General features: G+C 46.0%; 2 protein-coding genes across 6 annotated transcripts in view; one reads left to right on the top strand and one right to left on the bottom strand.

Moving 5' to 3' along the window:
* The window catches only part of LOC126547123 (pyruvate dehydrogenase phosphatase regulatory subunit, mitochondrial), a 138,516-nt gene extending 122,711 nt beyond the window's left edge, over positions 1 to 15,805 (bottom strand). For 2 of the 5 annotated variants that reach the window (XM_055062675.2, XM_055062677.2), the window contains exons 1-4: positions 12,417 to 12,432; positions 10,621 to 10,689; positions 10,304 to 10,545; positions 8,651 to 8,781 (exon numbers count right to left, since the gene is read on the bottom strand). In XM_055062675.2, coding sequence (XP_054918650.1) covers positions 8,651 to 8,781; positions 10,304 to 10,545; positions 10,621 to 10,632 — 385 coding nt within the window. In that variant the 5' untranslated portion in view covers positions 10,633 to 10,689; positions 12,417 to 12,432. Of the gene's footprint in view, positions 1 to 8,650; positions 8,782 to 10,303; positions 10,546 to 10,620; positions 10,690 to 12,416; positions 12,435 to 15,642 lie in introns of those variants that run through there. The other 3 variants (XM_055062676.2, XM_055062678.2, XM_050194992.3) reach the window with 3 other exon arrangements.
* Positions 15,806 to 16,053: 248 nt separating this feature from the next.
* On the top strand, positions 16,054 to 17,472 carry eEF1gamma (elongation factor 1-gamma). The gene has a single exon (XM_050195002.3). It carries the CDS (start codon positions 16,085 to 16,087, stop codon positions 17,369 to 17,371), a length of 1,287 nt encoding a protein of 428 aa, XP_050050959.1. The 5' UTR covers positions 16,054 to 16,084; the 3' UTR covers positions 17,372 to 17,472.
* The last annotated feature ends 2,838 nt before the right edge of the window (positions 17,473 to 20,310 follow it).

Genomic DNA, 20,310 nt, shown 5'->3' with positions numbered 1-20,310 from the left:
TGAAGAGGACAACCCACTAGAAAGCGCTCAAGAGAACGACCCACTATATCGTTTCAATCCTTCTCTACAACGGGAAATTTCGCTCAAAGAAACGCCGGCGCCAGACGCCGACACCGGATTTTCTGCGTCACGAGGCCCTTAATGCTATTGCGTTAATATAGGTGATGTTCGAGTCACAGTGCTTGGGTACTTCAAGATGACATTTACAAGGGGGATAGTATTATTATAACTAGTAATAATTCGAAACATACAAGTTCAACATATGTGGTGCCAACTGCAGAATGTTTGTCACAGCAAAAAATATACACCTCTCTCCCCTCCTTGGTTGTTCGACATTTCCACCAATGCAAAATTTCTAGGAAGTGCCCAGTACCATGCATATCTAAATTTTTATCATGGTATTTGAACACCTGCCAACTGTAGCAACCAGCAGGTGTTTCAACAGTGACTGTCTCCAAGTGCCGAGTACAGGGAATTTGAGACAAAGATTATGATTACTGCTGCCCAACATTCATAGCAGTGGCGGACCTCAGAATTTGTGCGGCAGTTGCCAGTAAGAGCATTACTTAACAATTTTTTACTAATTAGGTCTTTAGATCAATTCCCTTATGCACATACTGCAGTTGCAAAAGTTGAAGCCAGTCTCTGCACTCAAGTCATATCCTCTACATAAGGATTCTCACACTAGCATCGGTTGCCAAATAAGCATCCCCAAACTTGTAGAAAAAATACACTGGCACACTGATGTGATTCACCCACAAAGACTTGCCTGTGGGACAAAGCTACGTAAAACACTAATGCATCTCATTTCGGATTGTGAAAAATACAGTTGACTGCGATTAATACGACTTATGTGGGACTGCAACATTCGGTCGAATTATCCGAAAGGTCAAATTAACAAATGATGGCAAAATGAATTAACTGAAATGTCTTTTCTATTGCTTGAAATAGTCTGTAGCACATTTTTTGTTTCTTCCACTTGAAGGGTTTTGGGGTCTCGGTGCTGGCGCCCGTTATTGCGAATGGGTCGCAAGCCCCAAGGGTAGCGTTGGCCTGGCGGCCTGGGGCACTGGAAGCATCCGAAGGTCCCGGCAAAGCAAGAGAAGACTGGTAACAGAACAACTTGTTTATTCTAACATAGCAAAAGAGCGGCCGGTCAGGTCGACCGAAGTGGAGAGACGGGAGAGCACATAACTCAACAGTACAAATCGGAGCCTCTCTCCTGGCGTCCGGGGGCAGCTGCTCTTATACTCTCGGCGTCGCGGGCCAGAAGGAAGGTCACGGGATGAGCCCACGACACGGCGGAGCATGAGCCCACGACGGCGCGCACGGTCGAGCCGAGAGACATGTTGAGCCGAGTGTAGTGACGCATCGCCAACCCGCCGACGGACAGACCTGCTGGCTCCTCACTTGGGGAGCTCCGCTCCCCGGCTGCCGCGCTTTGACAAGCGTGGGCACACACACACACACGCACACACGAAGACACGTGGCACTGAAACACGCTTGGACACGCTTGGCGGGGAGGCGTTGCGGCGGCGTCGAACGGGCCAAAATGTCCGCCGCTTTGAACGAAGCCCCGGCGTCCGTTGCATCCGCGCCGGCATTACCGCGCGTTGTAGGCGAAACGTAACAGACCGCCCCGCCGGGGGAAGGAGATCCCGATGGTCAGGGGACTGCATCCGCTGTCCGGAGGGATGTCGCTCGATGATGCTCATAACCGAAGTCGGGCGTCCTTTGGCGTTTCTTGAGCGCAGCGCACAGAGAAGGCCTCGTTCTCACGTTCAGGTGCACACAGGACACTGCAAAGTGACTTCGGGAGAGTTGACATTTTTGTTCTCGTTTCCGGCAAGCGTTAGAACTACGCCGAAAGTCAACCGCTCAGTCAGCAAGCACGGCACAACCCTCACTAAGCCCTGCCAGGCTCTTTCCCCTTTTATACTGCTGCCTAGTTCCTTACAGTAGTTTAGCAGCACTCAGAACGCGTCCACAAATCGGAAAATTGCACTAGAAAGCACATCATCACTTTGAAACACTACACGAAAGCAATAGGTTAAAAATCCTGCCTCAGGAAGAAAAACATCAGTAACAAGCAATTTTGAGGCTGATTCCCACGTTAGGGGCTTCGACTTAAGCCATCGGCGTTACCGTTGAGACTCCCCTTTTTGTAACGCACCTCAAAGGAATATTGTTGCAAAGCGAGGCTCCAGCGCAGGAGGCGGCCATTTTTGGGAGAGATGGTCTGCAGCCATTGGAGAGGGCAGTGATCCGTCTCAATGATAAACCTCGAGCTAGCTAGGTAACATGACAATTTCTGAACGGCCCACACGATACACGCACACTCTTTCTCGGTGGCGCTATACGCCTGCTCACGACTCGTCAGCTTACGACTAGCATACAGGACGGGGTGTTCTACTTCTCCATTTTCCCGTTGGCACAGTACAACGCCCATGCCTCGCTCACTAGCATCACACTGAACAACGAACCCTTTTGTGTAGTCGGGCGATCGTAGCACAGGCTGGCTTGTTAGGGCGCTCTTTAGGGCGCTAAAAGCTCTTTCCTTTGTCTCATCCCAGACGACTGTTTGCGGCTCTGTCTTTCTTAGAGCATCCGTTAGGGGAGCCGCGATATCAGAGTACCTGGGGATGTACCTCTGATAGTAGCCGGCGACACCTAAGAACGACCGAATATCGGTCTTCGTGCGCGGTTGCGGGAAGTCTCGCACAGCGGCCACCTTTATTTCAGAGGGGCGGCGACGACCCCGACCAATCATGTGTCCGAGGTAGACAACCTCGGCCTGTGCTAACTGGCACTTGGGAGCCTTGACTGTCAAGCCCGCATCGCGCAGGCGGGTTAGCACTGCCCGCAAGTGCGCCATATGCTCAGGCCAGGATGTGGAGAATATCGCTACGTCGTCTAGATACGGTAAAGCGAATTCTTGCTGTCCCCGCAACACTTTATCCATGAGGCTTGAAAAGCAGTATGGCGCGTTCTTCAAACCAAAACTCAAAACTTTAGGACGGAATGTCCCCATTGGTGAAATGAACGCCGCATACCTACTAGCCTCTTCTGTAAGTGGAACCTGCCAATAACCCCTGACAAGATCTAGGGTGGAAATAAACTGAGCGCTACTCACTCTCTCAAGGCGCTCCTCGATGTTAGGGATCGGATAAATTTGATCCTTAGTGATGGAATTAAGCCTGCGGTAGTCGACGCAAGGACGAGGTTCCTTGCCCGGTACCTCAACTAAAATCAAAGGGGAGGTATAATCACTCTCACCTGCTTCAATAACACCGAGCTGTAGCATTTTCCTTACCTCAGCCTCCATAATATCGCTCTGGCGGGGTGACACCCGGTACGCCTTGGATCGTACTGGCTCTGGGGAGGTAAGTTCTATGTCATGAGTAAGGACAGAAGTCCTACCAGGCCTCTCAGAGAACAGACCTTGAAACTCTTGTAAGAGCTGGTGTAGTTCGGTTTTCTGCTCAGGCGACAGCGATGCTTTACTTATTAAGTCACTAATGACTTGATCGGTGTCTTTCCTGTTCGTCACTGAGCCTAGTCCCGGAAGCTCGACCGGAAGCTCTTCGGGAACGTTTACCATCATGCACACCACTGCTTCCCGTTGCTTATAGGGTTTGAGCAGATTACAGTGGTAAACTTGCTGTGCTTTCCGCTTTCCTGGCAGACTCACCACGTAGTTAACGTCCGACAGTTTTTGAACAATCCGTGCTGGGCCCTCCCACTGCACGTCGAGTTTGTTCTTTAGCGATGTACGCAATATCATGACCTCATCGCCCACCTCAAAACGACGGGCCCTGGCTGTCCAATCATAATAAACCTTGGCCCTCTGCTGGGCCTTTGCCATTGCTTCACCTGACAACTCCTGTGCCCTTCTTAAGCGTTCGAGGAGCTTAAGCACGTACTCTACCACGACTGGGTCGTCGCCCCTGCCTTCCCATGATTCTCGAAGCATGCGAAGCGGAGATCGCAGCGAGCGACCGTACACCAGTTCAGCTGGCGAAAACCCCGTAGCCGCATGCGGCGCGGTCCTTAATGCAAACATCACTCCAGGCAGACACAGCTCCCAGTCAGTTTGATGTTCAAAACACAATGCTCTCAACACGCGCTTCATGACGGAGTGGAGCTTCTCAACGGAATTCGACTGGGGGTGGTGCACTGAGCTGTGTAACAGCCTTACCCCGCACCTTTCGAGAAAGGCTGTCGTCAAAGCGCTAGTAAACACTGTACCCTGATCTGACTGGATTTCTGCAGGAAAACCAACTCGCGCAAATATGGACAGTAGTGCATTGACTATCTCAACTGAGCTGAGTTCTTTAAGCGGCACTGCTTCAGGGAACTTTGTCGCTGGGCAGATCACAGTCAAAATGTGTCAGTACCCCGTGGCTGTTACCGGCAAAGGTCCCACTGTATCAATAACGAGCCGTCTAAAAGGCTCCGTAATGATAGGTACCAACTTCAACGGCGCCCTCGATTTGTCCCCTGGCTTGCCCACCCGCTGACAGGTGTCGCATGTCTTCACAAAGTGGTCTGCGTCCCGAAAACACCCTGGCCAATAGTACTCTTGCAAGAGACGGTCCTTAGTTTTCTTAACTCCTAGGTGTCCGGACCACGAACCCCCATGCGACAAGCGCAACAGATCCTGACGATAGCATTGAGGCACGATCAGCTGATCGAACTCCACTCCCCTGCGGTCTAGATACTTCCGGTACAGGACCCCACCTCTTTCCACAAAGCGAGCATTTTTCTTGGCGATACCTTCCTTGATAATGCAGCGTATGTTTTCTAGGCTGCCATCCTTCTTTTGCTCGGCTATCAAAGCCGACCGGCTGACTTTTAGCAACCTGTTTAGTCCGTCTGACGTAGGCGCGATGAGCAAATCTGGAGACAGCTCTTCTAACTTTCCCGTGTCGGGATTTTCCTCTCCAGTATCTGGTGCCTTTAACGCTACAGGCTCAATTTTATTCAGTTCGGGCGTGCTCTGAATACCAGCTTGCTGCGCCTCTGACCCTTTTTCATCGTTCAACAACGTCGGCCCCGCAACTACCGCCTTTGCAGCGAGCTCCCGAACCTTCGATCTGGTTAAGGCCTGAACGCTAGCCTCACCAAACAAAAGCCCCTTCTCGCGCAGGAGGTGATCGGACCTGTTTGAAAATAAGTACGGGTACTGGGGGGGCAGCATAGATGACACTGCGGCCTCCGTCTCAAGTGCTCCGAAAGGTCCTTCAATAAGCACTTTTGCTACCGGCAGACACACGCTATGAGCTTCCACTGCTTGCTTGATCCATGCGCACTCGCCCGTGAACATATCGGGTTCTACGTAAGAGGGGTGAACTACATCCATTGTAGCTGCAGAATCGCGAAGCACTCGGCACTCTTTCCCGTTCACGAGGAGGTCTCGCATGTAAGGCTCGAGAAGCTTCATGTTCTCGTCAGTGCTGCATAAAGACAAAAACACGACTTTTGTTTTTGTTTCTGGACACTGCGCCGAAAAGTGACCCGGCTTCTGGCACGTATAACAAACGCGCGCTTGCCTCGTCTCGAACCGCTTTCTGCGTTCGGCTTCGGTTGCCGCCGTCTCCGTACGTTCGGTCGGACTGCTTTCACTCGCATCCGCACTACGTGTATCCCCCTTTGCTCTCATGGGTGTGAACTTCGGCCTCTCAAACTTGGAGCCAAATTCACCCTTTTGACCGTCCTTAGCTCCGCGAGCCCGACGCCTCACAAACTCCTCGGCTAACTCAGCGGCTCTAGCCACCGTACTAACGTCTGGCCTATCCAAGACCCAGTACCGCACGTTCTCAGGTAACCGACTATAAAACTGTTCTAGCCCGAAACACTGCAGAACTTTCTCGTGGTCACCAAACGCTTTCTCTTCTTTGAGCCACTCCTGCATGTTTGACATAAGCCTGTACGCAAACTCTGTATATGACTCACTTTTGCCTTTCTCATTTTCCCGAAACTTCCGACGGAACGCCTCCGCTGACAGCCGGTACTTTTTTAGCAGACTCGATTTCACTTTGTCGAAATCCTCTGCCTCCTCTCTATTCAAGCGAGCGACTACGTCGGCCGCCTCGCCGGGTAGCAAAGTGAGCAAGCGCTGTGGCCACGTTTCCCGAGAGAACCCCTGCTTCTCGCACGTTCGCTCAAAGTTAACCAGGAACAAACCAATGTCCTCTCCAAGCTTAAACGGCCGCATCAGGTCAGTCATTTTGAACAATACTCGTTCTCCTGCACCGTGTGCCTGACTTCCATTACGAGCGCGTTCCATCTCTAACTCGAGACGCTTCATTTCCAAAGCGTGTTGACGGTCGCGCTCTTCTTTTTCTTTCTCTTTTTGTTCTTTAAGTTCACGCTCCTGTCTTTTTGCCGTCTCCCTCTCCTCAATGGTCTCAAGGCATTCCGACAGCTCGTCATCCTCAGCTTCTAACTCAAGAATAGCCCTTAGCAGTTCTGGTTTTCTGAGTTTGTCTGAGACATCCAGACCCAACTCTCTTGCAAGCTCCAGCAATTTCGGTTTGCGCAACGACTTCAAATCCATGGCTGCTCTGAATGCTGCTTTCTCTACTGCCTACTATTGTCTTGCCGCAAACTAACCCGGCAGCAACGACAACCACAATTACCAGCTCTGTTTCTAACACTAACAAAAGCCTGGCAAAACTCAGAAGAAGAAAGTCCCGCACTCACCAAACCTCGCAGCCAAGAATTCCGCGCAGTCGTTCCGCTGCAGGCAACCAGTCATCACACAGGGCTCGTTGCACTGCTCCCGGATGGTCGTTGTGCTGCTCAGCATACATTCAACCGCATCTCTTCGCTGCTGGCCTCCGTTGTCGCGATCTCACCGCTGGCACCAGTTGTTGGGGACTCGGTGCTGGCGCCCGTTATTGCGAATGGGTCGCAAGCCCCAAGGGTAGCGTTGGCCTGGCGGCCTGGGGCACTGGAAGCATCCGAAGGTCCCGGCGAAGCAAGAGAAGACTGGTAACAGAACAACTTGTTTATTCTAACATAGCAAAAGAGCGGCCGGTCAGGTCGACCGAAGTGGAGAGACGGGAGAGCACATAACTCAACAGTACAAATCGGAGCCTCTCTCCTGGCGTCCGGGGGCAGCTGCTCTTATACTCTCGGCGTCGCGGGCCAGAAGGAAGGTCACGGGATGAGCCCACGACACGGCGGAGCATGAGCCCACGACGGCGCGCACGGTCGAGCCGAGAGACATGTTGAGCCGAGTGTAGTGACGCATCGCCAACCCGCCGACGGACAGACCTGCTGGCTCCTCACTTGGGGAGCTCCGCTCCCCGGCTGCCGCGCTTTGACAAGCGTGGGCACACACACACACACGCACACACGAAGACACGTGGCACTGAAACACGCTTGGACACGCTTGGCGGGGAGGCGTTGCGGCGGCGTCGAACGGGCCAAAATGTCCGCCGCTTTGAACGAAGCCCCGGCGTCCGTTGCATCCGCGCCGGCATTACCGCGCGTTGTAGGCGAAACGTAACAAGGGCGACTCAATCAGCATGAGACAAAGAGAGCCGACATGTTTAAAAGCTGCTTCAGCATGACAAATGAAGAAAAAAGCAAGAACAAATGGCTTCACAGGCAGAAGGAGCATCGGCCACTAAAAGATAAATTAATTTAAATAAAACAGCTTCACGCCTAGGGAAGCAGTAGCACCATCTGCTGAATATCTTGTGTTTTCAAGCTTAACCGAAGAGGCACGCTTTCCGAAAAGGCACGCTTTCGAGTTTGAACTTGTGGAGATGCTGCACAGTGCGACAGTCACGGCACTTATGGGCAAAGGCTCACCGCAAGACCGTTCGAGTATGCACATCCACCAAGCGCAACGAAAAAGCTGCGGATGCAAAGGTCCCACATAACCAACTAATTGCGGGCCTGTGAACATCTGCTGTGGTGACGAAGTGCTCAGCCGAAGGAGAGCTCAGGTGGAGAGGCTGCCTGGAGGCCACCACTTGGAAGGCCAATCAAGGAGTGACCCGGTGACGTATGCTTGTGCAGTGACTCAACACCAGGAGGGAGAAGCGCAGCTTACATGGGAAATTAGCTCCGGTGCGCTAGCTGTGTCCACCATGTTGCCATTGCAGCGGCAGTTTCCAGTGATCAAGCTAAGCACAATGCACAAGCTGGGGAATGAGGGGCGAGAAGGCACCTCGATCCCCACAAACAAAACACGTATTCCTTCCATAGCAATGTATATGGGTTTCCATCAGGGCTTTCCACAGCGTATGAATTAAGCAAAAAAGTCTAGTTAACCAAGAAACTGGTGCCACTGTCAGATTTTCTACAGTAAGTGGAAATGCCTCGAGTACTGACCAGCTTCAAGTCCACAGTTACATGTGCATTAAAGTTACAAATTAAACAGTTAATTAAGTACTGCATTTAAAATTTACTATATTTAATAATTTGAGACAGTCAAGGAAACACCTCATATAATGGTTGTTTGCAGCTTCAAAACTAAACATTTAGACAACCAAAAAATGTAAACTAGTTATTTAGATTATCAAGAAATATTTGGAGAAATACGGAAATATGGGGTTAAATATAATATGCCATGGGCAATTTAATTTGATACTGACCACATATATAAGGCAGGAAACATGCTCAAGGCATATACCTGTGTCAAAGCCTCTGCTTTCAAAGTCCTTGTACAGCTGAATGCTGTATTTGGAAACTCTGCATTCTATTGTAGTGGCCTTCAGCTGCCCCAGGAGTCCAGCACCATGCTTTGTTGAACCACCTCCAATTCTAGAAGAAGATTAAAAGAGGAAATGTTAGACTGTGAGTTCATGTTATGCCCAATATATACCTGTAACACAAAGGCATCCCAAAGATGGAAAAAATTGTGGGGCAGTAATAACTCCACACTGATGTGAAAAGAGGACACAATGAGAGAGATGCTGTCAATAAATAATATGTCAAAGCAAAGTCAGTGCTTTTGAACAAGAGAGACAAAATCAGGTAGCACATCTCAAACAGATCAAAATAGGTAGACTGACAGATCAACTAGATCAGCCTGCTGGAGTCGGATAAAATTTGTTTGACACACACTACATTTAATGCATAAAAAGTAACACAATCTATAGATATACATAAACTTCTGCCAAACATGACATGTTTAATTTTGTCTGCAGCATATTCACATGATGGTTGCTTAACTATTCCCTCTCCCACAATACCAATAGAGAAATGAAATACGTAAGCTGACACGATCAGCAACTTTCTGGTTTCCCATCCCTTCCCTCTCTGAATAAATTCAGGGTCATAAACAATTTTTTGCCTCCCATAAGCCTCTCATTAAAGATGCCTTTTTAGAAATCCAAGGGAGCAACAATTTTTTGTTCACAAAGCAGTATTACAAATAAAGTATGCATATATTAGTTTCCTTCTGATTTGGCTGCAAGCAACAAGTTACAAGAGAACATTCCCACTCTGCATTAGTGATAGCCTGCTATACCTGGTGGCCGCTCGCTGTGACTAGCTTGACATTTACCACAGGCGATGTTATTTCATTGAATATTCAAAAAATTGTGCAGAAATATTATTATCATCATGATTAGTAGTAGTAGTAGTAGTAGTAGTAGTAGTAGTAGTAGTAGTAGTAGTAGTAGTAGTAGCAAATTTAGGCCACACTGCAGGTTGAAGTTCTTTTTCAGAGATTTCCAATTACCTCAAGCTCTGTCTCAACCAAACCTATTTTATGCCTGCACATTTTTTTATAACCTTTTGGCAAACTCAAATGCATTTTTCTCTCCCCTTGGCACCCAACCAATAGTACAATTGTTATCTGTTGTGTGCATTAAATACCCTACTTAGCTCCACTCCTTGTTAATCTCAGCTAGAATTATCACCTATCTGTGTTTGCTCTCATATCAATACTGCCAAAAGAATCCAGTGTGTTTACCATGTATCACAAGTTCATGCACCCAGAAGGAATGGTCACAAGGTCCAAGTACAAACCTCAGCACAGTCAGTGTTTTCAGCAAACTAATCTCCTTTCAATGCATTCATCTCTTGATCTTGCTCCTAGCCACTGCTATTTCCAGAAGGGAGCAAGCCCAACATAACACAGAGAGAAATAAATAAATAAATAAATAAATAAATAAATAAATAAATAAATATGAAGCAAGTAAGATCTTTTTTTTCTCAGATTGACAAAACCAGAGCACAGTTACTGAACATATAGCTTGACAGATCTATGAAAACTTGGTTTTAAGGTTGAAAGTTGCTGATAAAATGTAATTGTTAGTCACAGCAAAATTATGCTTACACTCCTTTCTCGAGGACAACAACATCAGTAAGGCCATGGTCTCGAGCCAAATGATATGCCACTGAGCAGCCTACAACACCACCTCCACAGATGACTACACGAGCTTCACTAGGCAGGTCCAAGGGACAGGTTGTCTTCTCAGCAGCCTGCCCAGCACTCCCAAGCCACAAGTTAGTGACAGGACCATGCTGTTTGGGTCGGCAAAGGTCTATCAGCCGCAGCGGCAGCCTTGGCAATCTGACCTGCACAAGTAAGAAGTGCAATGTGTTCTAAAAACAGCACAAGGCACAAATACTGTGAAAATGTGTGAATATTACCTCGAGATGCATACAGCAAGGTGTACTAGCAGCCTGTTACACTACTCACTGAACCATGGAAGCCTGCAGCTATGAAATTTGAATGAAACAATTAGTTGTGCGACAAAGCGTAAGTTTTGTTTAAAGAAATTTTCAAATAATCTACAACAGGTCAGACAAATGATGATTTTGGAAGTTTATGTGTCCTGGTACCTTTTCTACTTTAAGGGCAGCACACAACTATATATACCAAGATTCTTTTGTAATGCTAGACAAACTTTCCAGAAAATGTTATACAGAAATGGCCTTATAGGCAAGAGAGATCGCTGTCCATTACCTAAGTGCACCCAAAGCTTATCAGTACGATTACCATAATTACAAGATGCATTGGCTCAAGTTCTGTCAAAGGCAGAAAAATATTTTGCAATATATATTCAAGCATTTTCTACCAGAGATTACAATCAATATTAGTGTGCTGCAGTGGAGACGGGACAGTCTGATATTTTACCTGTGAACTATCTTGCCACTAATTTTATGATAGGTAATGGGGTGCCATTTTATCACTTGCTATTGTAATCAATCTCATAAATAGAATGCGTACAGATGTTATCGAATATAATCAATTCTCACCCATGATGTGCCATATTCACAAAAAAATTGCATGAGACTGGACTAAACACATCTAATTTAATAGTTCAAGGGCTTTCTACATGTAATGTCTATACAAGTTTGAGGAAAGAAAAGACAGCTGTATAGTTCCCCTACTAAAGCTTTGAGTAAAATAGCCTAGCATTAAATTTATGTATTTCTGAGTTGAAAAATGGACACACACAAAGATATTGCAGCTACTATTCAGTTACAGCTTTCGGGCTTGCCATCATGCACTAATACAATGACAGGTGCTCAAGTGTGAATACCCAGGTTTATCATACAAATAAATATGTATATAGAGTATGCACTATTTTTAATAATGTGAACTGTTTCTACATTCAATTCAGAAAAGTAAATTGGACTATTTTTACAATATGCTGAATTTAGGAAGCGTTTTCACAAGGCAAAGCGCTTGAACAGTTCTCTTCCATGACATTCTTTAAGACGTAGGGGCATAGAAGGAATCATTCCGGCAGAGCGAGAGAACTACAGATGACAAAGGGGTCACAAGGTATTTGTCCATTGCTCCTTCGGGCTAAGTGCATAATGAATTGTACGTCATGACATCAACTAGCCCACTTGATAGGCGGACTACATTTCGGCATACAGAACAGCATATGAACAAGAGAAATATAATCAATACTTCTTTTTGGGCAATTGGTTCATCTTGAAACGGTAACAGCGCTAACAGACGACCACAAGGGAGACACGTACACATAAGCGCTTGTGTATACGTGTCTCCCTTCTTGTGGTCGTCTGTTTGCACTGTTACCCATATGTTTCATAATAATAATAATAAGTACAATCTGCAGTGAGAGCTATGAGCTATTCAATATATAAAGTTTATGAACTGGTTTCAAAGAGTTCCATTGCAACACTGGTTCGGTAGCCAACTGCAGCACCACAACGTCACTTCAAACAAAAATACATACAATGCATGCTGACGCACACAGCACCACCTGCATGAGGCATTGCAAGCTTTGCACCTTCAATACTATGCATACTCTGCACAAAATGAGTCTCACTAAACTATGGTGGCTGCTTCAGTACGTGCAACTGAGTAAAACTTTGGAATTTAACAAATTCCATCCTGTATGTATTTGGAAGCAAGGTGCACTGCAATGATTGCACTCCTTTGTCAACAAGCTACCATGCACATAGCTTACCATAACATTGTTTCTTCTCTTGCTAGACTCGCATCCTACTTCTGAGAACACAATGCTGCATATTGTTCCTTTACCACGTTACCCAGCAGGTCACTGCAAACAACAGTTTCTAAACAATAACTAGTAACTAACTTTCTAGTTTTACCTTTCTTTCCGCACTTCAGTACTTCACGCTGCAGAAATCACATCATGAATTTAAACCAACAAACCCACATCGCTATTCTTATCCAATAAATACCATACCTTGTGATGGCTGTTCCAGCTACAAGATACAAATTTTTAAAAAGTAGAATAGATGCTTTAAGTGTATGTTTGGCTGAAGCACTTTCCTGACCTGTTACCAACAAGCAATACTATGAGGATATTCACATGGGGAGGGAATAAACAGAAAAGCAAAGTGGCTTAGTAGTGCCAGTAATGTTTTTCACAAATTTAATCACTGCCAGCTTTCTACAAACTACCAAACGTGTACTATACTTGAAATCAGTACACGGTAACCTGAAATTCTTTCAAGTTTCCCAGTGGATTGTTAGCAGTCGAATCTCACATCACATTTCGCAGTATAATCGAAGGTCAACATAGATGCCAGCACCACGGAGTGTTGGCAGTTGGATACAAGTGCTCACCATGAGCCAGCATGCACCCCTGTCAAAAGCAAACCTAATCAATCATTTCGACAGCTGTCCCAGTCCCATTTAAGCAGCAGCAGTTACATCCACTGTAGTCAAATGCCACATGCCGACCTAGGGTGCAGTCTTGAACCCAGTTGCCAACACCCTGGCACTGGCTGTTATGCAAGCTACGCACTCACATGCTAAGTCTGGCAGCAGCAGTAGAGCCCCCAAACACAGGTTGTCTGGAGTGAGGAATCTGTGTGTGTGTGTGTTTGTACCATCTAGTGGTGGTCAGTGGGTCATCACAATTTCTTCTCAGTAAGCAGTGCTGTATTTGCAACTTTCATTGCCTATATGAGGTGTAGGAGCAGTCCAGACGTCATCATGACATTGCCAAAATGTGTACATTTGGAGAAGAGCCAAATTCTCTGCACTGCACTTACCTCCAGATCATTCTTGTCACCTAGCTAGTAAAACAATGTCACAGCTGAGGAATATCTTATGTATTAATGCACACATATTGCACTAATATGCATAAAACTGTATATGATTCGTGTGCGGCCTATGGCTTTGCTAGCAGCTACCACGACGTTATAAGTTTGTTACAAAACACAAAAAATGACACTTGCAGCCCAGTGAAGTGTGAAAAAGACCTGGAGGTATGCCTCATTTCCCTTTTGCTTGCACTGTACCCCCCCACTGCACTTAAGGGTGGCCACGGTGATGCTGGCCGAGCGCTGTCAAACTGTTCGTTCCGCCACACTGTACAGGCATGGACAAAATAATATGGGATCTGCAAGCGTGTGCCAGATTGCATTCTTGCACCCTTTAACGAAGCAAGCGCCCTCTGTCAATATATGCATTGTGCATGTACGCCCTTTCTTGCTCATGTGCCTGCCGCTACAGGCACTTGCCAGCATACTGTTGGAATCGCAATAATTGCACAAGATTATACAAGGAGAGCGGTGTTTCATTCAGGTGTTGTGAAATGTGACAATGCACTGCACACCCCCACAAGCCGAAAAGAACAGCGCTCTCCTAGTGTAATCCGCTGTAATTATCACGATTTTGACAGCACATTAGGAACACATGGGCTTAGGGGCAGGCACACGAGCATAAGCATGCCAAATGCCATATCTCAACCGAAGGTGCTTGCTACATTAAAGGGTGCAAGAAGGCAGTTTGACACGTGCTTGCAGATCCCGTATTATTTTGTCCCTGCCTGTACCTACTGGATATGAGGCGATGATCCAAAGGCTGAAGTATGGTTTGCACTCATATGAGCAAAAAAAAAAGAAGAAAGGTTGATAATGGTGAAATTGAATGTTGCACTTAGTGACTACATCGACAGAGTGACTGCAAGCATTTAAGTGTTCATGGAGTGCTTTTGTCGTTTCCTTGACAACAAAACAGCAGCAGATGACTCGACAAGAACTTGAAGACAAAAATAATCATTATTGTCTTCACAAAAGGGCCAACTGTCATCCACCTGAATGTGGCACAAAGCTACAAACTCATCTCAAACTGAATAGCAAATCAATTCCACAGAACTAATTCGCCATTCCTTTCTTCCATTGCCCTTTCCTCGATTTTACATCTGCCTTCGGGGAACGCGATTAACAATACTGAGCAAGGACAACATGAAGATTGGGGATACGAACAGGGAGTCTAGCCCTCGGGAACAGTAGGATGGGGCACTTTCTGGACACTTCACGGCGGATAATATGGCAAGGACGATTCTGAAGAATGACCTCGCGATATTCCCTTTTCTACGAGATCCACTGCATGCGATAGGCGCGTTCCCTTATTTCCGTCCCACTCGTTCTTTAGCAGCCTTTTTTAGTATACACGCAGATATGTTTTCTCAAAATATCCCACAGTTCTGGCAAATTCTCGCGCTTTACAACAGGCGACTTGCTCCCGCGTATTTCCGTGCCTGAAGATGCAGTGGTCGGCCGTTTCGCTGAGGCCGATCAACACATCACTGGTTCAAGAAAAAACTGTGCAGCGCTGCCATTGTTAAAAGTTGCTATCAGGCAGGCCACTGCGAGTAGTGCTGCGCGCTAAACGCGTTTATTTATGCTGCTCTACGTGCAGCGAAGACGGCCGCTGTAGTGAACGACTGATTGCGCGAGGCGATAAGTCATGCCAACGCTTTGCATCTTGGCGAACGCACTTCTGGGCACCGCTCCGTGTGTTGGGAGCTGTAGTTTCTCAGCTCGTCCGGTAGAAATTACAAACAGAAGTCATATATGGTGTCTACGGCTCTAGCGCTCAGGAAAGCAAGTTGAGAAAATCAAGTGAATTGACGCCGTCACCTGTCTGCAAGCCCCTCTGCCACGCGTTTCTTGTTTCGCTTTGTGCACAGATCAACGACAGGACAAAGCTGCATCGCACATGATACCCGACAAGAGGCCGCGTTCGACGCTTAGATATCTCCCAATAGCTGAGAAAAGATACTCGTAGGTAACAAGATCAAATACATTTGGCAGGTTAATAATAATAATACAATAAAAAAGAATCTACCGAGAACTTGCTGCGCGCTGAGAACTGAAACTAAATGCTCAAAAATGGCGTAATCACGCTGTCGTAAAATGATTATGAGCACTTACTGACGCCATGCCAGTCAGCCGGAGCTAAAGAATATCTTAGATATAAATGCCGTTATTCACATCTTCCGCACATAATTGTTGCCATGAGAAACCCAGAGGAAAACGTAAAGCTACGCTGTAGTAAAACGGTAAAACTAGAGTGCAGTAAAGCGCAGCGCTCCGCCGCTATGTGGCTACGCCTACAGAATCTATGTCGATGGTGCTGCTGCTGAAATCCAAGCAAGCTATCTGTAGGTGTCTACAAACAGAAAAAAATAAAACATTAGGTACAAAAATAAATTTTAATTTAAACATTTGCTTTTGCATAATTTAGTGGTTTGTAAGGTAGTTTTTTTTTCGTTACATTGTACTCATTATAGTACACATACTAGTCGCTAGAGGGAAAGCAAACTTTCGTTGGAGCTCATTGTGCCCGTTTCTCTCCTTTTCGACGCTGGTCAAGATGGCAGCCGGTACCCTGTACACGTGGAAGGACAATTTCCGTGCCCACAAAATTCTTATCGCTGCAAAGTACAGCCAGTTCAAGCTCCAAGTATGCTGCGATGCTCCAGACTTCGTATTCGGTCTCACCAACACCTCTCAGAGTTTTCTCGAGAAGTTTCCTCTCGGCAAGGTACCGGCTTTTGAGACGTCTGACGGTAAAGCCATCACCGAGAGTAATGCCATCGCCTTTTACGTATCGAACGACCAGCTTCGTGGCAAGAACCTCTTGGAACAAGCTCAAATTGTCCAGTTTCTCAGTTTCGCCGACTGCGAGATTCTGCCACCAGCTTGCACGTGGGTGTTTCCCTGCCTCGGCGCCATCCAGTACAACAAGCAGGCTACGGAGCGCGCCAAGGAAGATGTGAAGAAAATCCTGTCGTACCTCAACACGCACCTGCTGTCGAAGACCTACCTCGTGGGTGAGCGCATCTCTCTTGCTGACATCGCAGTTTTCACGGCGCTCTTGCCGCTTTACAAGCTAGTGCTGGAACCCGCCTTCCGCGCCCCATATGCAAACGTCAACCGATGGTTCGACACGCTTGCACACCAGCCTGAGTTCCAGGCTGTACTGGGAGAGGTCCAGTTGTGTCAGAAGATGGCCCAGTTTGACCCCAACCTCTATGCGGAGGTACAAGGCAAGGCGGGAAAGGGCACTGTAGCTACTAAAAAAGCTGAAAAGAAGGAAACAAAGCCGAAGGAGGAGCCCAAACCCAAGGCCGCCCCTGAGCCGGAAGACGATTTGGAACCGGCTTTAGCAGAGCCTCCAAAGAAAGATCCTTTTGAAGTATTCCCTAAAGGTACTTTCAACATGGATGATTTCAAGCGCTGCTACTCCAATGAGAGCGAAACAGTCTCTGTCCCATATTTCTGGGAGAAATTCGACAAAGAGCACTACAGCATCTGGTATAGTGAGTACAAATACCCTGAAGAGCTGACTCAGGTGTTCATGAGCTGCAACCTAATTTCTGGAATGTTCCAGCGATTGGACAAGATGCGAAAGCATGCATTTGCAAGTGTCATCCTCTTTGGCGAAGACAACAACAGCAGCATTTCTGGCATCTGGGTTTGGAGGGGACACGAATTGGCGTTCAAACTTTCAGATGACTGGCAAGTCGACTACGAGTCGTACGACTGGAAGAAGTTGGATCCTGATACACCTGAAACAAAGAAGCTTGTTGATGAATACTTCAAGTGGGATGGCGACTTCAATGGCAAGAAGTTTAACCAAGGCAAAATCTTCAAATGAGCCTCTGTTACGCATATGCCCACATTTTGTCTGCCTGCAGATATCTCAAGGCTCCTTCCTTTGCCTTATGAGTTGTCACAATAAACCACGCCGAAATTCTCGCTGTGTTGTGTTCTTAGCCTACCTACATGTGCCCATTTGCTGTGCCTGCTCTGCAACAGCTTGATGTGGAATCACAAATGCTGCTGCAGTGTATGACCATTTGAGCATACCTTTATTGTAACGTGCATCATTTTTCAGCATTTAGCTTAGCCACATGCTGTGCGTGCAAAGTAATTTGGTTGTCTCACTATAAATTTTGTGAATTATTGTTCTACTAAAGTATTAAGGATGCCATAATGTTACGAGAGCCGACTGTCGGGCTAGTTGGAATTGCATAATGACTATTGCACATTACTGCGTACTCGTAATGGACAAAGAACAAAGTGGTAACAAGCACCTACCCTTGTCCACATTGTTTTGTGTCCATTATGAATTCGCCCTAATTTTCCATATTTCTCACATAACATTATGTCCAGGCTACACTGTAAGCAGGGCCAGTATATTGTTGCATTGGCTTTTTTCTCTGCTAATGCCTTTTCCTGTTCTTGTGTTGGCTGCATTTGACACTCCGCCTGGGGTGGAGCTTGACCACTCGTGAATGCCAAAAGGCTTTATCAGGGAAAGGCATTGCTACAAAATACTGGCCCGTTAAATGTGTTTTTTTTTTACGCTTTCATTAACTTAGTTATTAGTCTGCCAACCAGTAGCTGTGTGTGGATGCTTGAAAACTTGTCAACGTTTGATTCACTTGTTTCCATGCATGCTCAACAGCAGAGTGACAATAAGAGTGCCTCTTGGAACTGCACTGCTACTTTTATAAAGATGTACTCAAATGAAGTTTGCTGTATGCTACTTAAGTGCTTTGGTAAAATAATGGAGCCAGTGCAACTGACTTGTGCTGTTCCAGGTACAAGAGTGCATAAATATTTTTAAATGGTTGCATGTTGGAAGTTTTCTGGCACATCAAGTGCTCTGCTCAAATAAGCAGTTATATTTGCTATCTAATTTTAATTTCTATGTAGTGTTCCATGATCTGCATAGGTTTTTACACTGGAGGTAGGTGATAGCCTTTCAAAGCTGAAAAGAAAAAGCTATGCCTACGTGAATGCAAGCTGTGATGTCAGTGTGTACAAATTAATGGGCCAGCTGAACAATTTGTTTTTCTCCGTAGTTGCATCTAATGTCGGTAAGTGCCTGTGCAATAAGCCAGTTGCAGAAAACCTCAAGCTAGTTGCAGTTCATATAGCACCTGCTTAGCCTGGTAATCTTGGTGGATGGCAATTTTCATGTTTTTAAAAGAGTCTGAACTTGAGCTTGTTGGTATGGCTTTTATTACAGGAAACAGTGTGACAAAAGAACACTAGACAGCGCCTGTCCAGTCCGTTCTTTTTTTTTCGTGGTGTGTCAAGCCTCTGTAATATGCTCCAGCATGGCAGAAAGCTGTATCTTGGCTCCTGCTTGTGATAGAGCATGCTTACACTCACGTGCAGCCACACGAGGCACAATGAAAACATGACTACATTAAAGCTAATGCCACGGTGGACTTGCCTCCTGCACACTGCTTGTAACCCTCACTCACCAACTTCTTGTCTGCTCATAAGTAAAACATAAGCAGGATGTGTTGAGCCTGTACTAAATGCTAGAGTATACAAGTACCAGAAAACAATGTAAAATTAGGTGGCAGTAGGGTAAGTATAATGTAGTGGTTGAATAAATCACTAAAAGTGCTCTGATAAATTGGTACTGTGTTAATGTCTGTGCCAATTAATGTTAATTGCCTTATTTATTGTTCTCAGACATATGCACAAGAACATACTCTTGTAGTATGCAAGTGCAGTAGTGACAACTGCGTAAGCAGTCACTGAATAGTTAGGTTTCTCATTAAGTATTGTGCAAAGCAAGTTCATACACTGCAAGTGTAAACTGGGCATGCACCTCCAAAAATACACTACATGCATCCTGGAATAATAGCAGCTTTGTTAGTATCGCTCAATATATTTTGCAGAAATTTTTTAATGCACACAGCCTTTTCGGGAGCATGTATGTGAAGGATGTTGGGTGAAAAACTGCATTAAGAAGAGTAATTTGTCACCAAGATTTCTCTTCCCTTCACCTTGGTGTAATTTATGGGTGCTAGTGCCACAGTACAGTTTAAACGGCCATATCTCCTACAGAAGCTTTGTGCACTGCAAGATATTTTACTAGAAACAAAAGCAGTAATGAAAATAATTATATTTGAAATGTGTGTTGTACATCTTAGACACTTCTGATTAGACATGCAAGTTTGAATATGCGTAAAGTGTTTTAGTGAAATGAGTTGGCATGTAAACAGATAGATGCTTGCTATGTGCCACAGGTGATTTTTTAAAAATTGTGTACGGTTTAAAAACTGCTCAACTTGAAGCAAACGCCATGAGAAACCATAAATCGTACTCTACACGCATTTTCTGCATCAAACAGGTGCTTCCAAAGCGCAGCCAAAGAACACTATGGCACAGCCAGCGACCGTTCACTCCACACCACGTGCAGTGAACCTGCTTCAAATGAGTAAAGTTGCATGACTGCATGCATATTTAAATATGGCAAATCTAAGAAAAGAAAGCACAACAAAGTCTGCCGAAGTTAATAACACTATGTAAAGGCTTTTACTAATTCTAAAGCTCATACACAATATTTGAGCTTCTGCAAAACAACTGTGGAAGTGAGAAAGAGAGAGAAAAAAAAACTGCAAAAGCTTGTGGCACACATTGCTGCAAATTTGAAATGTTACTTATTACAAGAACTCTGTTAATTATTACTGCAAAGCTCGTGGATGAATCTCAAGTTCGACGAACAAGACTGAAATGTCTGAAGCAAGCTTTGTCAGTCATGTACGGTTGCAGCCAGTCATTGTGTGA

Source organism: Dermacentor andersoni, chromosome 1 (genome assembly GCF_023375885.2).
Source record: "Dermacentor andersoni chromosome 1, qqDerAnde1_hic_scaffold, whole genome shotgun sequence".
In the NCBI taxonomy this organism is placed as follows: Eukaryota; Metazoa; Arthropoda; class Arachnida; order Ixodida; family Ixodidae; genus Dermacentor; species Dermacentor andersoni.
This window is presented reverse-complemented; position numbering and strand designations above follow the sequence as displayed.